This window comes from Parasteatoda tepidariorum, chromosome 9 (genome assembly GCF_982258835.1).
Source record: "Parasteatoda tepidariorum strain Cologne lab strain chromosome 9, Ptep-v5.0, whole genome shotgun sequence".
Classification (NCBI taxonomy): Eukaryota; Metazoa; Arthropoda; class Arachnida; order Araneae; family Theridiidae; genus Parasteatoda; species Parasteatoda tepidariorum.
The window spans coordinates 19,991,429-20,013,286 of record NC_141763.1 but is presented as its reverse complement, the minus strand read 5'-3'; the positions used below and the strand labels follow the sequence as shown (position 1 = coordinate 20,013,286).

At 30.5% G+C, this 21,858-nt stretch overlaps 1 protein-coding gene across 1 annotated transcript in view; it reads right to left on the bottom strand.

Annotated features, from left to right (window-relative positions):
* The window catches only part of LOC110282721 (semaphorin-2A), a 557,110-nt gene extending 535,678 nt beyond the window's left edge, over positions 1–21,432 (bottom strand). The window contains exon 1 of the mRNA XM_043041274.3: positions 20,657–21,432. Coding sequence (XP_042897208.2) covers positions 20,657–20,786 — 130 coding nt within the window. The 5' untranslated portion in view covers positions 20,787–21,432. The remainder of the gene's footprint in view (positions 1–20,656) is intronic.
* Positions 21,433–21,858: the final 426 nt, after the last annotated feature.

The window sequence follows — 21,858 nt, the reverse complement described above, 5'->3', positions numbered from 1 at the left end:
AGTCCTATTGCCGGTGAAAAAGTCAGCCATTTTTTTTTCTTTTACCTTCGACTTGTGGGGGGGGGGTCGCGAAGGGTTATATGGGATATTTCGGAAGCCCTATACAACAACCAGTGTCAAAACATCTTTTTTAGATCAAATCGAATAAATTTTCTGATTCATTTAAGCGTTAATGAGGAGTAATCACCATAACACCCTTTTAAGGTTTCTAGAATGAGGATAAACCTTTTTTGGTAATTAGAATAAGGTTTCTCCCAGTAATATGGTAAAGCAGGTTTTTAATAATATTTTATGTAAAAAAAAAAACATTTATCAGAATAATTTGGCCTTTTCGGTTAAATTATACAATATTGGCCATGCTGAAGTCACTGTTTTTGTACTCAAAATATTCAAAAAACTATCAAATCATAAACAGGGTGCGTAGCCAGATTTTTCAACAAAAAATAAGCACCTTTTAAGTACTTTTCATAAAAAGATATTTTTAATCACTTTCCAGAAAAATCATAATTAGGATCTGTGGGGTAATAATATCTATTTCTTTCTATCGGTCCACTTAAATCGGTCCATTAGTTCTAGAGATAATCGACCAAGTCTGCGAATTCTCTTAATTTCTTAAGCCAGTGTATCTAGGAAACTATATACGTATAACTGAAAAGCCAATCTTCAAATATTTTCGTCAACCTAATCGGAAAAATTAACATTGATTTTCGATATTCAAGTCTATAATATGTTTCTATTAAATCAATTATGATTATATTAGATGCTTAATTGACCTACACACAAGCAATTTGGGAAACTAGCCCTTTCAGTCTATCTAGGTACGCAGCAAAAATCAGTGTTTCCAAAGTTAACTAATACATGTTATTATTTTCTACATTATTTACCTTTCAGTCTTCCTAGGTACGCAGCAAAATTCAGGGTTTCCATAGTTAACTAATACATGTTATTTTCTACATTATTTACCTTTCAATCTTTCCAGGTACGCAGCAAAATTCAGTGTTTCCAAAGTTAACTAATACATGTTATTATTTTCTACATTATATACATTTCAATCTTTCCAGGTACGCAGTTAAGTTCAGTGATTCCAAAGTTAACTAATACATGTTATTTTCTACATTATATACATTTCAATCTTTCCAGGCACGCAGTAAAGTTCAGTGTTTCCAAAGTTAACTAATACATGTTATTTTCTACACTACTTACCCTTCAATCTATCTAGGTACGCAGAAAAGTTCAGTGTTTCCACAAAATTAACTAATAAATGTTATTTTCTACATTATATAATTTTATATCGAAAATTTAAAACAAAAATAAAAAGAAAATATCAAAAGCAATCATAAGATTTTTTTTTTACACTAATTTAAAATAAAACAATTCTTCAATATCAAATGCGCGATCTTTATTTTTGTGCCCTATTTCAATTTTGATGAAACTTTTCTCCGAAAACAAGCTGAATTAAAATTCAATTTCTTTTTTCTGTCAAATTCAAATGCAAGAAGTTCCAACGCAACTGGATGAAATCAAACGGAGGATATAATAAAAAAAAACGTAAAGGCATTTCATGGAATCGCATTTATTTGTTTGGATACTCATTTTCGCCAACTAAATGCCGTGAAATTGATTTTACGAACAATTGGCGCAATTTAAAAACAGTCAATTTTTTTCATCCAAATATAAATTTAAAGGAATATTTAGTGTGTTGTTATAACACTCGAGAACGTTTGGAGATTCCTATTGTGATACTATTTTTAACAAACAGTTTATCTTTTAAACAATCTAAAACGTTTACTTCTTTGAAATGAAATACAAACTAAAATAAATGGAAAACAATTTGAATGAAGCGAAAAAATGAAAGCACAGTTATCACTAAGAACAATTGCTTTGAAAATGCAGAAAGCCGAAAGATAAAATTTGTAGATTTTTTTCCCATTCCTTTATGCAATTTCAAATACTTTTTCATTTTCTGTTAAAATAATTATACAAAATTTGTTTACATTTTAGATTGAAATAGCATTATTTTGAAGAAAAAAAATTATGAATGTATAACAATAATTCAGAACAATTTAGAATTTATTAAATTTTTAAAACTTGAGACGTTTGGTTACGAAAAGTTTCAACGTAACATTCTTTTATATATGTACTTTAAAATAAGATGTAATTTTTTAAAAAGAACATTAAAAAAAAAATAATAGAAATACATAAAAACGCTAAATGTTTACAAATCTATTCATAAAGGTCCCGCCAATTTAAAATTGTAAAAACTTATAGGTTATTAAAAAATCTCAAACGATTGCAAAAGCACTTACGTTTTTAAATCCATTCACAAATTCTATGTAAATGTGCAATTGGAAGGAAAAAAACATTCATTCGAAATTTTGAATCTTTCAAGAGCGCTATGTTTATAAATCTATTCACAAAATCGTCGGAAATTTACAAATACAAAAATATTTATTCTAGATGTTAATAAATGAGTCAAACGTTTGTAAAAGTGCTTAATGATTCATTCTAATGATCTAATGAGTCCATTAATAAATTTATTTAAAATTTACAAATGCAAAAATGTTTATACTAGTGGTTAGTAAAAAAATTCAAAACACTTGCAAAAGCGTTTATTGATTTTTAATGCATTAATAAATGTGTCGTAAATTCACAAATACAAAAGCGTTTATATTAGGTGTTAGTAAAACGCTAGTAAAAGAGCTTAACGCTGTTTTTCGAAACTCTGTCGCCAAGGAAAATAATAAAAAGCCATAGTTTAAGTGTCTTACTCTTAAAGCTATGTGATGATTTTAAACTATAAATACAATCTTGCCGTGAAGAATTATCTGGGCTTTAAAACAGACAAATAAATGAAATTTTTTAAAAAATAATTAAACTTTCTTAAAAATCGCCAATTTGGCGCCATTTTTCCTCCTAGATGAAAATTATCAAAATCACTACCGTAATTCTCAGTTTTTGTAAATTTTTATGAAATTTTTATTTTTTATCCAATTTGTAGATAGCGCTAGCTTTAGATAGACTAATCTTGTCCTAACAGTCATGAGTAACTGATGAAAACTTGCAGCAGTTATAGAAATAGCACATGATTAGCAAAATAACATCATTTCATCTTCGGAAAACAGCCTTAATGGTTTTAAATACATTCAAAAATGCGCTGTAAATTGTACAATTGAAAAAAGAAAGCTTTTAGTACGTCTGTAGTTTTCTTGAACATCTTTCAAAAAGCTCTAAATGTTTAAAAATCCATTCTTAAATGGCACACACTTTAAAAAATTCGTTGCTGATTTACAAATGCAAAAAATTTTTTAAAATTATCGTACGTATCGTATGTGTTGAACACCAGCCAAAAATGCTGAATATTTTTTAATCCACTTACAAGTGCCTCGTACGTTTACAAATGTAACAAACATGAATAGTATGTCCACAATTTCGAAGAAAACTTTCATAGCCCTAATGCGTAAATCCATTCATAAATGTTTCACTTATGTGCTGAATACTTTGAATTTGATGTCGTTGTTCTCGTCGGCCATTAAGTAGAGAGGTGCGATTGTTCTTGTCTTCCAGTGGCGCCATCTATGGCCAAGAATTCGACTTCTGCCACACCCATTTATGGAGCGAAACCATTCATACATCCATTCATTGATCGTAATTTTGACCTGAACCAAAGAACAATCAATCTCCAATTTAGGACCACCAGATGTATAATTTGCTATGGGAACATAGAGGACTTTGTGCCCCGACAGATTTAACATGAATCGTTCACCATTTACTACACGGGGCTGGATTCAAACTCCCGTTTTCACCAACGCGAGCCCAGCACCCTGCCAACCAGGCTATCCCGGCCCTTTGAAGTTCATAAAAATGTTAATTAACATTTACTTCGTAAAGGTTAATTTTTAGTTCTATTCTCAATTAAATCATACGGTCAAACCAATATTACAATGTTATAATAAAATATGTCAGGTGTTGCAGTGTAGCAGAATTTCCTTTACACTCTTATTTTTCTGCAAAACATTATTAATAGCAATTTTATATATATATATTACTATTTTATAATAACAGAAGCACTTTGCGTTTGCAAAAAAAGCCACCACGCATCACGCTAATCGGGAGCACGCTGCGAATCTCTTCCAATAAGTGATTACTCAAATGCGTGTTTCGAGATTCATTTGTGGTAAATTTATACCATATTAAAAATATCGTATTTAAAAAACCATTTGGAAATCAATAACTATATAACTGCCAAAAACTCGATCGAAAATTCGATCGACTCATTTCGTTCTAAAGTAAATGCGTTATTGCGTGATTCGAATTCCCTATACTATACGAAAAATATAGGGATCTTTAAAAACCGTATAAAAATCAATAGAAACAATTGCCGAAAAAACAATCAAAACCCCACATGGATTTATAATACTATTGGCGTAAATAAAGCGCATCAAAAAGTGTGTTTTAAATTGTGCAATATTAATTGAAAAATAACAGAATTTAAAAAAAAAAAACATGAAAATCAGTAGCAATAACTGCCAAATATTCGAAAAATTAGAGGAATAGTCATAATTACAAGCGAATGATGAAATGTTCGATTTGAATTTCACGCGTCGTAATAAAATTAAATAAAAAAAATGTAGGGTTTTTTTTTTTAAAGTGAAAATTCGTGGCAATAACTGTAGAAAAAAGGTTTGAAACACCGCGTGGATTTACGATGATACTGTCGAGCGTGAAAGATTGATTATAGCTTGCGGGAACAATATATTGCTAATGTAAATATAAGCATAAACAAAATATTGACTACATCACAGTAAACAGTATATACTAAATCGTTGACTTCACAGTAAATACTAAATTTTAGACATCACAATCAATACTAAACCGTTGACATCACAGTAAATACTAAATCGTTGACATTACAGTAAATACTAAATCGTTGGTACCACAATCAATACTAAATAGTTGACATCACAATCAATACTAAACCGTTGACATCACAGTTAATACTAAATGGTTGACATCACAATAAATGCTAAATCGTTGAAATCACAGTAAATACTAAATCGTTGAAATCACAGTAAATACTAAATCGTTGACATCACATTAAATACTAAATGGTTGACATCACAATCAATACTAAACCGTTGACATCACAGTAAATACTAAATCGTTGAAATCACAGTAAATACTAAATGGTTGACATCACAGTAAATACTAAATGGTTGACATCACAATCAATACTAAACCGTTGACATCACAGTAAATACTAAATCGTTGAAATCACAGTAAATACTAAATCGTTGAAATCACAGTAAATACTAAATCGTTGAAATCACAGTAAATACTAAATCGTTGAAATCACAGTAAATACTAAATGGTTGACATCACAGTAAATACTAAGTCGTTGACATCACAGTAAATACTAAGTCGTTGACATCACAGTAAATACTAAGTCGTTAACATCACAGTAAATACTAAGTCGTTGACATCACAGTAAATACTAAATCGTTGACATCACAATCAATACTAAATTGTTGATATCATAGTAAACACTAAATGGTTGACATCACAATCAATACTAAACCGTTGACATCACAGTAAATACTAAATCGTTGAAATCACAGTAAATACTAAATCGTTGACATCACAGTAAATACTAAATGGTTGACATCACAGTAAATACTAAGTCGTTGACATCACAGTAAATACTAAGTCGTTGACATCACAGTAAATACTAAGTCGCTGACATCACAGTAAATACTAAGTCGTTGACGTCACAGTAAATACTAAATCGTTGACATCACAATCAATACTAAATTGTTGATATCATAGTAAACACTAAATGGTTGACATCACAATCAATACTAAATTGTTGACATCACAGTAAACACTAAATGGTTGACATCACAATCAATACAAAATCGTTGACATCACAGTAAACACTAAATGGTTGACATCACAGTAAATACTAAATCGTTGACATCACAGTAAATACTAAATCGTTGACGTCATACTAAATCGTTCCCACACAAGACTTTTACTTCACGTGAAGCTCTTGCTCACACGAAAGTTTGATTGAATACCACATTAAAAAATTTATAAAATAAAACTCTTCTATCCGTAAACAACTTAAACGATAATGGATTGAAGTTTAATTTAGATCGATCCTTTCGAAAAATTGCTCGAAAACTCCCAACCCTCTCAATATTTAACAAAATATCTTCACAGGGTGTAACAGCTCGTATTTTCGAATATTTTGTTTCTAAACATCGCGAGAGGAAGCCTTCCAACCAAGTTAATCATCTGCTACTATGAAGACGAAAATGTATACTTTTTATTTTATTTATTCCATTGTGATCGGTGCGCATTAAGTCTTGATCCGGAACTATAAAAGTAAATGATCGTTTTTGAATGGCCGACACTTTGACCCGATCTTTCGATATACCGGTATCAACTACGTTCATGGGTGCGCCGCCATTGAACAGAATAGATTATCTCCAAATAAAGAATGGATTTTGGAAAAAAGTTACGTCTATGTTCTGTGAATAGTAATAGAGTAAGTAAAAATATGAGAGATGAAGGGTAATTTAGACGTAGTGAAAATTGTGCCTTTAAGGGAAAAATCAACTCATATTTTGTGAATCCATGAAAATAAGTCCGGGCTTACAGAAAAATCCCAAAAATCAATGGTATGTTTAGACTTCGTGAAAATAGGGTCTCGATTTGGGAATTTTGTAAAAATCACACAAACTAATGGTCCGTGCAGTATTTAAATAGTTCAGTTCATTTTTTAATTTTGTATTTTTTAATTTTACTTATTTATTTGTGAAGGATATAGTCCTAACTTAGTGACTTTGGGAAAATAGGGTCCTGATTTCGTTAAAAATCACAAAAACCGGTGTTCTGTTCTGACTTGATTTGTGAAAAGGCGGTTTTTGCAAAATTGTAAAAAATTTGCTCATAAATTTGCAAATATGAGAAATAAGGTCCTGCTTATTGTGAAGAAAAAAAACACAAAAACCATGTCTTTCAAGCATAAGCAGGGTCAAATTTTTGAGGGAAACGAAATTAAAATACAAATTTATAATACTTCTCTTAAGCAACAAAAAAAAAATTCTTATATCTGTTGAATATCTAGAAGTAGATTAATTATTTTTATAACTCTCTTGTTTTTCACTTTAATGAATTTACTTTTAAAAATTTCGAAGTATTGAAGGGGACGTATACCCACCATCGTTGGAATCTGGAATCGAATCAGTCAATTAGTTCCTTCAAGAGCAAAAGATACCACTACGGTAAAAGGTCGTGAATTCGTAACTTCACACTGACTGATACTATTGATTTGAAGCACAATGATGATTCGTTTACCAAAACTCTTAAAATTATAGAAATATATCTATGATCCCAGATTCCTTGGAATCTGGAATCGAATCACTTCATTTAATAGTTCCTTCTAGTGCAAAAGATTACACTTCGATAAAGTATCCTAAATTCGTTACTTTACATAAGTAAACTGACTCTATTGATTTCAAAACACATTGATAATTCGTTTCCCAAAACTATTTAAATTATATAAATATATCAATGATTACAGATTCTTTGTAATCTGGAATCAAATCAGTTCATCGATTAGTTCCTCCGAGTGCAAAAGATACCACCACGATAAAATGTCCTAAATTCGTTTCTTTACATAAGCTGGCTGATTCTATTAATTTGAAACACATTTATGATTCGCTTCGCAAAACTCTAAAAATTATATGAATACATCAATGATCACTGATTCAATTTACTGAGTTAATTGATTTTAGGCTCTTTGGTGTTTTGTTTAGTTAAACTCTGATTCAAACGCATCAAAGCGGAGGGGAAATGAAGATGGTTGAGAATTATTTTCTTACTGACCAAAAAACGGCAAAATGTTTATTCAGCAAATCCGAAATTCTACTTTTTGGTCTATCAACGAATGCCTTTATTTATGATACTCTTCCAAATAAATAAGTGACAAAAAGTTAGATTCTTTTGATTTATAGCACATCGAAGATTCGTTTTGCCAAGCTCTTATAATTATATAAATATATCAATGATCACTGACTCGTTGGAATCTGGAATCGAATCCATTCATCTATAGTTCCTCCAAGTGCGAAAAATACCACAACGATAAAATGTCCTGAATTCGTTACTTTACATAAGTTGGCTGATTCAATTGATTTGAAACACATGGATGATTCATTTCGCAAAACTCTAAAAATTATATAAATATATCAATGACCACTGATTCAATTTACTAAGTTAATTGATTTTAGTCTCATTGGTGATTTTGTTTAGTTTAACTCTGACTCAAACGCATCAAAGTAGGAAAAAAAACGAGGAGGGTTGAGAATTAATTTCTTACAGACAAAACAAACAACGACAAAATGTTTATTCAGCTCATCCGAAATTCTATTTTTGGTCTGTCAACGAATGCCTTCATTTAAGAGGCTCTTCCAAATAAAAATAAGTGACAAAAAGCTAATAAAAAAGGAACAGAAATAGTCTTTTCGCTCTCAAGAATATTCTCTTATCTTTTCATTTATAACGACTCTTAATGAACAAGAATATCTCTCCACCCTTTATGAAGTGTTTCATTAACTGCAAGCTTTATAACGAAGATCATAAAGTAGGGGAGGAGTTATGTACAGTCCGTACACTTCTAACTCGACAATTTGTACGCGCTCTCTAATTATTCCCACAAAATGCGGGCCTTTTCCGAGAAGAGGATTCTTTCAACACTGGTCACACGATTAAGACTCATTTAGGGTATAATGAAATGCCTGATACCCCCCACGATTTATGGATAAGGGGAAAAGTGCGGCATCTTCTTAAAACACATCGGAATTTTCTTATAAAGTTTCTTCATTTCCCCTCCTCCATTTTCAGTTTTTTTCCCTTTCTATTTGAAGATTTAAGGGCCCCTTTATGAAAAACGCGTGTGGTCCGTTATTTCTGTTTTTCTTTTTTTTTTTTTTTAATTTTGAGCAAATTTAGCTTGTATTTGCTCTTTAGAGAATATTTTTTTAACGCACATAGCGGTGATATATTGGTTTCATGTCCATTTTACTTAGGAAATGCACATCGAAATTAAAATGCATTTAAAACTTATTCAGAGCAATGCTTTCTCTAATCCTAATACCATTTAATGTTTTTTAAGGCTTTAAAGAAGAAAAAAAATCATATTTAACAGGGTGCGTAGTCATATTTTTCCACAAAAAATAAGCACCTTTTAAGTACTTTTCAAGCACTAAAAAAATATTTATAATCACTTTTCAAAATAAAATCATAAAATTAGGATCTGTGCAGCAATAAAAATTATTTCTTTCTACCGTTTAAGTTCTTAATTTATGAACATGAAATCAATAAAATTCAAAAACATTTTCACAAACTTCACACTATCATGATAAAATAACTAGTTTCTGATAAATGTTGCAGAGAAAATTGTGAAAATCACGCACTTTTTGTAATTTAGAACGACAATCGCGACACGGCAAAGAAAAAATTTCTTTTTGAAAGATAAAAAATTAAGCACTTTTTACAAATCCCGAATAAAAAAAGCGCCTTTAGGAGCTTTTAAGAAAGTAAATCAAAAATAAGCACCTTAAAGCACATTTTAAAAACGCTTCGCACCCTGTTTAAGATATTACACATCGCTTTTTCCTTTCAAAAAATTATGCGTAAGCAAACCATTATCCCAGACTTATCGCTTTTCTTTTGTTCAAACAAATGTGACTAACAGTAGCAGTTATTCGAAAACATTCAATTAAAGTTTTTCCTTCATAAGAATTTGCATAGAAGTAACACTTATTAGAAAATATCCAGTGGCCGGGATAGGCTAGTCGGTAGGGAGTTGGGCCCTTGTCCAAGAGGGCGAGAGTTCGATTCCCGCCGGCCGAAAATAAATGTCAGTAAATGATGATTGGTGCACGTTAAATTTGTTGGGTCACAAAGTCATCCATGTTCCAGTAACAAATCATACTGCTGATAGATCGTTCTCTATTTCAGGTCAAAATTACGATGTGATGAATGAATATATGTATGAATGGGATCTTTCTTTGAATAAGCTGCGACGTGTGTGTGGCGGAAGTCATATTCTTAGCCACAGATGGCGCCACTGAAAAGCAAAAAACGCACCATCTGCCTTAAATTCGTTTGGTTTCACCGAGCAGGTTTGCGAGAAATTGCAAATGGCATTAGATAACAGAAAATATCCATTTATATCTTTTTCTTCCGAAGAAATTAACAGAGTAGAGAAACAGTTATTCGAAGAAAGCACTTTCATAGTAAAAAAAAAAGTAAAAAGCATTCCTGCCTTCGTGGAGGAACTAACCCGCATTTGCGTTAAATAGAGAGGAAAACAACGAAAATTTCCCATGGTTAGCCCGACGGCAAGATGACTTTAACCCATGATCCGCCTACCACTTTTACGTCAGCACTGTGGTCGGTGCGAGCCGGGTGTGGAATCCGTATCAACCAGACATTGCTGGGATTCGAACCCAGAAAGGAATTGGGAGGCGAATGCTCTATCCCCTGAGCCATCACGGCTGCGAGGGTTAATAGCTAACTATTTCGTAAATAGGACATTTTGGGGAATCGCATCTTAATTTAGATAACTATTGCGCTTGAGCGAAACAAATATCTTTACTAAATAAACCATAGCCAAAATTCACGCTATAAAAGCCGTTTAAAAAACATTAGCACAGGACTAATTTGCTAATTTTTCTCGTTGAGCTTGAGTTAATAGCTGAATACGCTTTAAACATTACACAGCTTATCATCTAAGCAAAATAAAAACAAAAACTATTCCCTCAAACAAAATAACTATTTATATCATAACGTACAAAACCCATAATTCAAAAGTTCAATAACAGCAGGTAGAGCAAAAGGAAGTAAACCCAAAGAAAAAATTAAACAAACGAAGTTCAGTTTACTAGAGCAACTGGGCAGCAGCACGTAGAACACTATTCCCTATAGTCGCAAATCAGAACTAACTCTATTTCGATTTGGCAGGAGATTTAATTGGGAAAACTTCGTGCCGATCGACATTCGCCAGCAACTGTGTCACGAGTTGCAATTCGTAACTTTGCAGTTAGAGCTGACCCCTGCGGTGGTACGTGAACTATAGAATATCGGTTATTATTCTATTCTCCCCCCTTTACCAATAGATTTCCATATACCTTGGTGTCCTAGTAAAAGGGGAGGGAAGATTTGCAGGACTTCACTTATTTATTGATTCCGATTGCATTGTCCACAAACTCGAATTCCATTAGATGCCAATAATAAATACTACATGGAATAGTACCGAGGGGACAAAAATGATTAATATATAAGATCATCGAAGCAATGGAATTATATCCGTGTATTTAGCATATACGAACGTGAGTTAAATTTATTGAGACAGTTAGAATTTTTAAGGTTGAAGTTTGTGACACGCTCTGTTTTGAGAAAATTGAGAAAAAAATCGTCACATTTTTTATTCCTCAAAATGAAGTATATAAAAAAATAATAATCCTGTACTAGTACTTTGGAAATTGTGTACTAGTACTTATTCAAAACTTTACTCTAGAAATACGGTAAAAACACAATCAAGATTTTAAATAGAAAATTTAAAATTTGAAAACACTTTTTTTTTTTAAAAAAAAAAAACTTATTTTCCTAAATGTATAAAAGTGAACATCGAAAGTTATTTATTCCTAATCATAAACATACAATTTAATAACAAAAAAAAACCTAAAAAGTAATAGAATGGTTGTAAAAGCTTAGCATCCTTTTTTCGCAGTAGCCTTTAAATACCAGTTTAAACAACGGTACATATCCTTTTCAAGCCGTCCGCGGTGGATCGTAAAGACAAGGTTCATAGTAGAACACCATCACTGGCTGCTGTCAATAAACGGGTGGGTGACCACTTTGATCAGCCTGCGTAGGGACCGTGGGTGCGCGGTATTGGTCCTCGTTAAACCGTTCTACCGTAAAGTGCTCGACTTCGCGCTCAAGTCGTTGGACTACCAAGGCAGGGGAGCCATCCCCTGTGTAGAGGATCAAAAATGCGATGGCATGTCTTCGGATCATCCTCAGGGATGTTTCCCAGACCGTCGTCAATAGCCCATTCTGCAGCTTTAGTGCGACGTAAATAAAGTACCTACCTTAAAAAAAAAAAACCTAGTTTGTATCATTATGTGTTAAAAAAAAAAGAAAGAAACATCACCATAGAACTAATATACTTAAATTATTTTCAAACATATTCGTTACACGCATTAACCATAGGATAAGCGGGTATTCCCCCCCCCCCCCCGTAGTACTAGTTTTGGGGAATAAAGATTCAAATGCATACAAAACATACATTTAAAATTTGTAAAGTAAGCTAAAAAGTGTAATTTTTTATAATCTGAATTTGCAAAAATATACCTTTTCGTGAATGCAAGACTTTAATGTAAAATATGTGTGTGAACATTATACATATCATATATTACAGTAGAATTCAGATTATCCACGGAATTCAATGACAAGGGCACCACGGATTTTAAAAAAAAAAAATCCGGTTAATGCGGAAAGAGTCACAAAGTAAGGTACAAACACGAATAAATTCATTTGTTTAAGATGTATCCATACATACGTATATATACATTTTGAATCAGGGATCTGTCCAGGTATTTTGTGAAAGATACAGTTTTTATAAAATTGTGAAAAAATTGCTCGTAATTTGAGAATATAAAATAAACGTCAAGTCACATTCCTTCAACCAGGGTCCTACTTTTATGAATTTGTGCAAATAGGGTCCTGTTATCGAAAACAACTTTTTCGAGGAGTTTTTAAATTGTAAATAGATACAAGATTATTCTCAACACTGTAAAATTATAATTAAAAAAAATTATTTTCTTAGAGATACAGCATACAAATATTTGACATTTAGCCTATACTGCTGAACGCAGAATGTTCATTGCGGACGAATAATGGAAGAAGCGTCTGCCGAAGACAAAACTTAATTCGTTTACATCCATCTTTCTTTCTTTTTTTTCCCCTGGGAAAGGTTTATTCGATTAACAAAACAATAATAAAGATAAACAAATTTGTGAAGGGTCCGATTAAAAGAAGAATCATTTTGTGAAGGGTCCGTTTTTAAGTTAAAATATTTTGTGAAGGGTCCGTTTTTACAAAAAGATTTTAACGGACCCAAATTTCTTCGAAACAGACCCTCATGAATATACAACAGAGATCTTTGTTCTACGTCTAAATCACTGAAGCAATGAATGATAAAGAAAAAAAAATCAGTGCATACTTCATAAAAGCGTGCAGTTACACTATCAGGGGTCTGTCCAGACATTTTGTGAAAGGTCCGTTTTTCGTGAAATTGTGAAAAAATTACTCACATTCTTTCAACCAGGGTCCGCTTTTATGAATTTGTGCAAATAGGGTCCGTTATTGCGAGAAAAAAAAATTTTTCAAGGAGTTTTTAAATTGTAAAGACATACAAGATTATGCTCAACACTGTAAAATTATAAATAAAAAAATAAAATTTTAAAAAATAAACAACAATTGATGCTTCTGATTTAGAGATGCAACATATAAATATTTGGTATTTAGCCTATACTGCTGAACGCAGAATATTAATTTCGGACGAATAATGGAAGAATTGTCTGCCGAAGACAAAACTTAATTCGTTTACATCCATCTTTCTTGTTTTCTGCCCTGGAAAGGGTTTATTCGATTAACAAAATAATAATGACAATAAACAAATTTGTGAAGGGTCCGATTAAAAGAAAAATCATTTTGTGAAGGGTCCGTTTTCAAGTTAAAATATTTTGTGAAGGGTCCGTTTTTAAGTTAAAATATTTTGTGAAGGGTCCGTTAACGGACCCAAATTTCTTCTAAACAGACCCCTGACTATCGTTAAAAAAAATCAATAATCAATCACGTGCAATATAATTTTCGATTTCTTTGCAGAACTCGCGGATATTTGGTGCTCTAATGTCATTGAATTTCATGATTTTTTGCCACATTTTAAATTATTGGAAACATAATTATTCGAAATTTTTTTAAGATTTAGTAAAAAAGAAAAATACAAATAAAGTAAATCAAAAGTTCCAGTTAAAAAAGTATTGATAATAAGTGTAAGAAAAAAAGTATTTTGGATATTAACGTTCAATATATTGCGACAGAAGTGATTTTTTTTAATTTAAATTTTTTTTTATTAATTCAATTTGTGAATGACCACCGTGTCGTCTGGCTACCGTGAAACAGAGGTAGCCATCTCCTCTGCAAAGGTTCAAAATTGTGATGGGTAACTCTTAGGATCGTTCTCAAGGATGCTTCAAAGACCGTCGCCAATAGCCCACTGTGAGACGTAAATAAAGTACTACAATTAATTCAGGCCATAAACTAACGTTTCAAAAATAATCATTAGATATAGAAAAATAATGAATAGTGTAAAAAATGAACGTCTCTTTTGAAAATAGTTAAATGAAGGTTTACGTATTAACAAATAAAATTATTTTAAAAGTTACCACAGCATGCTAGTAAAATAAAATCTTCAACAAAATTTATTTAAAATTTCATTTTACTAGCATAGGTTAAAAAATTATCAGAGGTCTTTCCAGACATTTTGTGAAAGGTCCGTTTTTCGTGAAATTGTGAAAAAAGAACTCACGTTCTTTCAACCAGGATCCGCTTTTATGAATTTGTGCAAATAGGGTCCGGTTATTGCAAAAAACTTTTTCGAGGAGTTTTTAAATTGTAAATAGATACAAGATTATGCTCGGCACTGTAAAATTATAACAAAAAAATCAAATTTTCAAAAATAAACAGCCATTGCTGCTTCTAAATTAGAGATGCAACATACAAATATTTGGTATTTAGCCTATACTGCTGAAAGCAGAATATTCATTTCGGACGAATAAAGGAAGAATCGTCTGCCGAAGACAAAACTTAATTCGTTTACATCCATCTTTCTTGCTCTGGGAAGGGTTTATTCGATTAACAAAACAATAATGAAGTTAAACAAATTTGTGAAGGTTCCGATAAAAAGAAAAATCATTTTGTGAAGGGTTCGTTTTTAGGTTAAAAAATTTTGTGAAGGGTCCGTTTTTATGAAAAGATATTTTGTGAAGGGTCCGTTAACGGACCCAAATTTCTTCTAAACAGACCCCTGATTATGGACATTCATTCGAAACAAGAATGAAAAATTCAAGCAAAATATTGAATACGGTTGTTAGAAACAATATAAAAATACGCAACTGATAGATATTCAGCTAACATTCGTTAGTTTAGATAACGTTTTTTCCTAAATCTGATATCATTATTTTAAAAAAAACACGGAAAATTATGGCTTAAGTAGACAGTATTTATTATTATTAAGAGTTAAGGAAGGACATAAAAAATAAAAATCGTTATTACTAAAAGGAAATAAAGAATTAAATCAAAATGATTTAAATTACAGCAAAATTTAAGTTATTGTAAAACATAATAAAGAAAATACTGTAAAATAATGGATATCGATATTGAAATAAAGATTCGCAAAGAAGAATTACTCCATTAAAATGAATATCTTTATTGAAAAAATAACGAAAACTATCACAAAAGGATATTTTTCTTAAAATGTATAGAAAGGAAAAATAATGAGTATAGTTATTAACATTTAAAAACAACTCATTTAAAAACAGAAAAATTCACACAAAATAATGAGTGCCATTTTTGGAAGAAGAAAAAGGTTACGAAAATATGCTTAGAGCTAATGGACGCGAAGAAAAAAATTCCTTAGAGCTAATATCATAAACTTAAAATCAGTGGGAAAATTGCCGCTCATTAAAGTAACTTTATTAAAAATTAATGAAGATATTAATGCAAAAATAGTGATAATATTATTCCATCATATATAATTAAAGAAATGAATAACTTAAAGAAAAATTGGAGAAGTTATTGTCGTTGAAAGTGAAAAAAAAAAATATTGTAAAAAAATAATAATAATAATAAACATAGTTATCGAAAGTCGATAGCAATTAGAGGTCGAAAATTGATAAAGGATGCTTAAGAAAAACATTTTAAAACTATAGAGCTGTTTTTTTTTTTCTTTTTAAAAATTCAGTGCAAATATTTTCAATCTTCCCTTGCTTAGTCCGTGTAAGGTATGCCCGTCTTAGGGGAGGGGTCACGGAAGGCCAAATAGAAGGCTCCAGACGAAGAAAGGAGCCCTGACCATAAAAAATACCCCCTGATCATTCACAAAGGGGTTGGGGATTGGTCTAACATTGAGAAGAAGAAAAAAAAGCAGATCTGCATTATTTCATTTTCAGAACGGTGATATTCGGTACGTTAAAAAGAGATAAAACCATTTTTCAATCCATTCGAACTATTGTAACCCAAAACCTTCGACACATAAACCAAATCCAAGGTAGATCTAGTGTATAAGGCAGACATTCAATAATTATAGATACTTCATTGTTGAGTTCGATACATATAAATTTTTTTTAAATCAATTGATACATCTGCTCAAATGCAATATTTTTAAAAACAATTTCCTCAAAAAATGTAAAAATTTACATTGAAACTTCATATAAATTATCAAAAGCAGAGAGAACATGAATTCAAATTATGAAAAGAAGAAATGCGTATACTTTATAGAATATACGTATATCTCAAGAAATATACGTTGGAACGATTCAATTCAATTTCGTTCAAAAATGGGAGATCGAAAATATTTTTTTAGAAAATGTCCGTTTAATATTTATCATATTTATTTTAAGTAATTGAATTTTAAAAATTTATTAAACGGAACTTATGCAATATATCATTCGCATGTCAAAATAGGTAACTTAGTTTTGATATAGTTTTAGAAAAAATTTTATCCACAGATTTTTTTTCGCACTTTAAAAATGTTAAATTTGTTTATATTATCTAAGCCCATAATTAATTTGAATAATTTTGACTAATGATTAAATTTTAAAAAAAGTTTCCCTTTGATAAATTAAAAATCGTAATAAGAAACAACACGATGTTGTAACAAATCGTAATCTAGTGGCGCTGAGGCGTTGTTCACATCGCTGGTGAAAAGCTAGAAGTCGTGAGTTTGAACCTGCCAGCAGACTAAACAACCGGCGTGTGTACGCAACAAGGTGCGCATTAAATCAGCCATAACTGAGAGTGAGTCCACTCACAGGTACCAGATCAGGCGTTGCCCACGTCGTCTGTTTGGGGTAAAAATTACGAGTGATTCTTAACATGGCAAAAGTTAGAGCTCCAAAAAACGTTGCCTGGTTATGGTCAGGATGTACGACATAACAAATCAATAACTTAATGCGTATTATTTATTGAAAGTAAAAAATAATTTATTAAATATTTACAAGAGTTATTAAATTTTATATTCACAAAACGTATATCATACTTCTGAAATTTATATTTAAAGAAAAATCCTACAATATCTGTAAAAATGTATTTAGCGCATTTACCTCTATATTATATAGTCGTTATGTTTACCATGGAAATGACAGTTGATTTATTTGTGTCTATTATAGACATATGACTAAAATATCATTTTAGTTGCGTCTGATTGTTTGTTAAAAAATTGTTTAAAAGATATATATAACAACGAAAGCAAAATGTCAGCTTTGAATATTTATGCATGTTGCTATCCGTTTATGTTTTCCATTTCATAGCAAATAGAAATTTATTTATAATAAAAATGTATAAAAAAAAAACGTTTTAAAAATTAAGAAGAAACATTTTATTAAACAATTTGTAGGTGATAAATACACATCGCATTCTAATTAAAATTAAAAAAAAAAAAAAAAAGGCAAATCTAAAATCCTATTCCTAAAAAAGTTGCCTAGAAACATGACTACAAAAATAAACAATCTTAGAAATACAGTTAAACCAAGCGTTTTTCAGATTGTTTAAATTAGTAGACCGCGTAAATACGAAGAAAAAAATAAAAATTTCTTAACGATGAAAAAATAAAATATTTCAAAAACAAATTATTATCAATCTAGTTTCATTTCTTTTTGTATATTTTTATTTTTACTTATCTCCAAATACCTCATTACTTATCTCATTGTTTTTGTTCTTTTCAAATAAAATGTAATTCTCATCAAAACTAACAACTAACAAAAATATAAGAAAATAATATACAACGCATTCCCAGGTAAACATTAACGTATTCATTTATTAACTGCGTTTTTATGTGCACTTTATGAATTTTATCAAAGCATTCTTTGTTGATTGCGTACTCCTTTCGGCTTAGTATCAAAAATAATCAAATCGCACTTTTCCCTAAGTTCACGTAAAAAAAAAGGAAAACAAAAAAAAAATTTTTTTAAATTTCTCTTATTTAATATTTTTTTTTTCTATTTATAAGCAATTTTTCCCCGATTAAAAAAAAAAAACGTAATATCTTACAAAAACAATGCTCCTCTCAAATGCGCTATTAAAACAAACAGTTCTTAAAATATCAATGCCAATGTTGATTGCGTACTCCTTTCGGCTTAGTATCAAAAATAATCAAATCGCACTTTTTCCTAAGTTTACGTAAAAAAAAAAAGAAAAAAAAAATTATTTTTTTTAAATTTCTCTTATTTAATATTTTCTTTTTCTCTTTATAAGCAATTTTTCCCCGATTAAAAAAAAAAAAACGTAATATCTTATAAAAACAATGCTCCTCTCAAATGCGCTACTAAAACAAACAGTTCTTAAAATATCAATGCCAATGTTGATTGCGTACTCCTTTCGGCTTAGTATCAAAAATAATCAAATCGCACTTTTCCCTAAGTTTACGTAAAAAAAAAAGAAAGAAAAAAAAATTTTTTAAATTTCTCTTATTTAATATTTTCTTTTTCTATTTATAAGCAATTTTTCCCCGATTAAAAAAAAAACGTAATATCTTACAAAAACAATGCTCCTCTCAAATGCGCTACTAAAACAAACAGTTCTTAAAATATCAATGCCAATTTTTAAGGGTATGGAATCGTTTGCAGTTTTAATAAAAAATAGAGTTTAAAAGTACTTGCTAAGTTCTTTTAAAGTTTTTTCTTAGTTCTTACTTTTTGTACAAATTTCCGAAGGTTTATTTCTTTAAACTACCTATGTATACACTAAAAGCTAAATAATTTGCATTTCCTAAATTTTAAGACATTTACGCAAATTTCTTAGACTTATTTTCGTTAAAATTGGATTCACAAATATACGATATGCTTAAGTTTCGATTCCACGCTTCATAGAAAACTACGATTTTAACTTAAAAACTATTAACGCTTGCTTAAATAGTATTTTTGGAAATGTAAACCAATTTCAATACATTTTTTTAACTTATGTGAAATTCAGAAGTATTCAATTTAAACACTCTTTGTACAAATCGGAAAATATTGCAAGGAGAGTCTACAAGATTATACATCAACAAAACGAGCCTTTGGGTTTGAAAATCTTATCTTAATCACATGTAAGTTACTTTATGTTAACATTAATTATCTGTTAATAGTTCGTACATCGATATATGCTTGATTGATATGCGCTATTTCTTTCGTTTCCTTTCTATCAACAAGTGGAAAATCGTTAAAATACTCTTGTTCGTTTTGTTTAAAATCAATGATAGCAGGTAAGGAATTTTACAATAAATAATATTTTGATATAATATAAAACACTTTATTTTAAAAATGCAGATTTGTTACTAGTATAAAACGATATTTTACTGTGATAAAGCGATATTTTAAGAAGATAAAACGATATTTTAATAGAATAAAGCAATATTTTACTAAGATAAAACAATATTTTACTAAGATCGATATTTTACTAATATGAAACGATATTTTACTAAGATAAAAACGATATTTTAGTGTGATAAAGATATATTTTGCTAAGACAAAAGGGTATTTTTGCAATGATAAAAGACTATTTTTTTAATGCATTCATATAGTAATATGTTTCTAACATATTTATATTTGCAATCGACGTTTAAACTTTAAGCTTATTGTTACAAACAATCTTAAGTTGAATATTTTATATTTTTGTGATGCTAAATTACATAATCTAATGTTACGTTAGTTTGTTAGTTACGTTAGTCGTGACTGCTATTTTTAATAATTGTGAAACGATGTTATGATAATTATAATGCAGGACAATTTTAAATTTAATGTTTTTAATATTGTACTTTGTCAACATGACGTTATTTTTAAGTCCTACATTCATGTTTGATATTCAAACTATAATCCTTGTTTTATGTCAAAACGCCTATTACGTTCAATTTTGTTTACGTTCATGACGTTAAAACTAAATAAATATTCTAATTTTATTTAATACTTTTCTATTATTAACCACTTTATCTGTGGGATAAAATGAGATACTTTAGACTGTTTTGATCACTTTAGATAGAGCGATTTGTAATTAATGAAAGTTTTCTATGAAAATAAATTATAGTTTCATTGCGCTCAGGTTATAGTAAGTTGACGAAACGTTATTTTCACGTTTCAAATATGACGTTTCGTGTTCACATTGTTTTCTATGCGCTGTTAACAGTTTCATAAAATTTGAAACTTTTCCTTTTTATCATAAACTATTATCCTAAAACGTTTTAACAGTTGTAACTACTTTATACAGAAACTTGCAAGGAATTGTGATCAAAAGAAATAATTGATTTCTCAATTAAAATGATTTAACTCACCTTTTCTAATGATCCTATCATGATATGGATTAACAGCTATGGCTGCCAACGGCAGTATGGTAAACAACACCGCCAATGGAAAGATTAGGCTCCTTTTTTGATAAATTTTCATATTGTTGTGCCAATCCATTGTTAGATGATATTTAAGAACAGCAAAATCCAAAAGACGTAAAACGAATGTGCACTGTACAAATTATCTGAGCAAATTCAGGTGGGATATATATATTCTTCGATTTATATATATATATGTATATTTTTACACTATCACTACAGAATATTTATGTAAAAAAAATGTTGAGCAGAATAGATTAAATCTTGATTTCACAAACACAACGTCGTGATGGTTTAGATCTTTGAAATGGAACAAACACTTTTTATACTGAGAATCCAGACGATATTTTTATGTTCCGCAACAGAGTCGGATCATTTTGACACAAATAAAAAGAAATCGTTTTCTACTCGGGAGATTTTCAGTCGGAATAACACTGGGTTCTGTTCAGCGGCGTGAGTTCCCTTTTGCGCTGCTACGATTCGAGCTTCAATGCCGACTGAATCCAGCTTCACAGGGGATCGTCGACCGTATGAAACCCTTGTCGGCCGCCGCAAACGAAGATGTGAATTTTTCGAAAGGGACGCCGCCGTGGTTTGGTGCGCAGTAGGTTATGCGCTGTGGGCTTCTGGTGAGACTCACCAAGTCCACTATTCTTTGGGATTAGTCGTTCGAGAGGCGAAAAACGGATCGCTCCTGTGAGAAGTATCTCGTTCGATTTCGAACTGTTATAGAATGTTTATGAAACTGGGCGAAGGGCGTTGATCCTCTCTCTTCGAACATGGTTATTATTCTTCACATCTTCTTCTTCCTTAGAAAGAGAAGGAAAAAAAAATTTTGAGAATAAACACAACATGGAGTGAGTCATGATTGGAACAAAATATTCGATTTGGATTGGTCAAGAAAAAAAAGTTCCAAAGATGAGAAATATTTTTTTAGAGTTTCAATATTTTAATATTATTAATCAAATAATTGAATATTGTAATAAAATAAGTCATATTCTCTGACCAGACGATAAAAATTTTCCTCCATAAATCGCACTAAAATGACGTCACTCACCTGACATTCTTGAAAAATAATTGCGTGATCTCAAACGATTTTAACAGAAATTTTTTCACATTATCAGAGAATTGTTTGAAAATTCAAGAAATTG